Source organism: Naegleria gruberi (assembly GCF_000004985.1).
Source record: "Naegleria gruberi genomic scaffold NAEGRscaffold_70, whole genome shotgun sequence".
In the NCBI taxonomy this organism is placed as follows: Eukaryota; Heterolobosea; class Eutetramitea; order Acrasida; family Naegleriidae; genus Naegleria; species Naegleria gruberi.
In genome coordinates this window covers 228,435-228,987 of record NW_003163257.1, presented here as the reverse complement: position 1 = coordinate 228,987, position 553 = coordinate 228,435, and the positions used below count along the sequence as shown (strand labels likewise).

The window sequence follows — 553 nt, the reverse complement described above, 5'->3', positions numbered from 1 at the left end:
GACCAGCCAAATCCAATCTCAAAATAGCGTGTGGCAAAGCATAACCTTCATAAATTGGAACAGTGTGAGAAACACCATCACCAGAGTCCAAAACAATACCAGTAGTTCTACCAGAAGCATACAAGGACAAGACAGCTTGAATGGCAACATACATAGCTGGAACTGAGAAGGTTTCAAACATGATTTGAGTCATCTTTTCACGATTTGCCTTTGGATTCAAAGGAGCTTCAGTCAACAAGACTGGATGTTCTTCTGGAGCAACTCTCAATTCATTGTAGAAAGTGTGATGCCAGATCTTTTCCATATCATCCCAATTAGTAACAATACCGTGTTCAATTGGATATTTCAAAGTCAAGATACCTCTCTTGGATTGAGCTTCATCACCAACATAGGCATCCTTATTACCCATACCAACCATGATTGATTTTTGCTTTGGTCTACCAATAATTGAAGGGAAGACAGCTCTTGGAGCATCATCACCAGCAAAACCAGCTTTACACATACCAGAACCGTTGTCAACAACGAGGGCTTGAACGTCTTCACAGAAGGACAT

At 40.9% G+C, this 553-nt stretch overlaps 1 protein-coding gene across 1 annotated transcript in view; it reads right to left on the bottom strand.

Annotated features, from left to right (window-relative positions):
• Nucleotides 1–553, bottom strand: part of NAEGRDRAFT_74513 (uncharacterized protein) — a gene marked incomplete at both ends in the record, with an annotated part of 918 nt that extends 365 nt beyond the window's left edge. Inside the window, one exon of the mRNA XM_002670502.1 lies at nucleotides 4–553. Within this exon, the coding sequence (XP_002670548.1) occupies nucleotides 4–553 (550 nt within the window). The remainder of the gene's footprint in view (nucleotides 1–3) is intronic.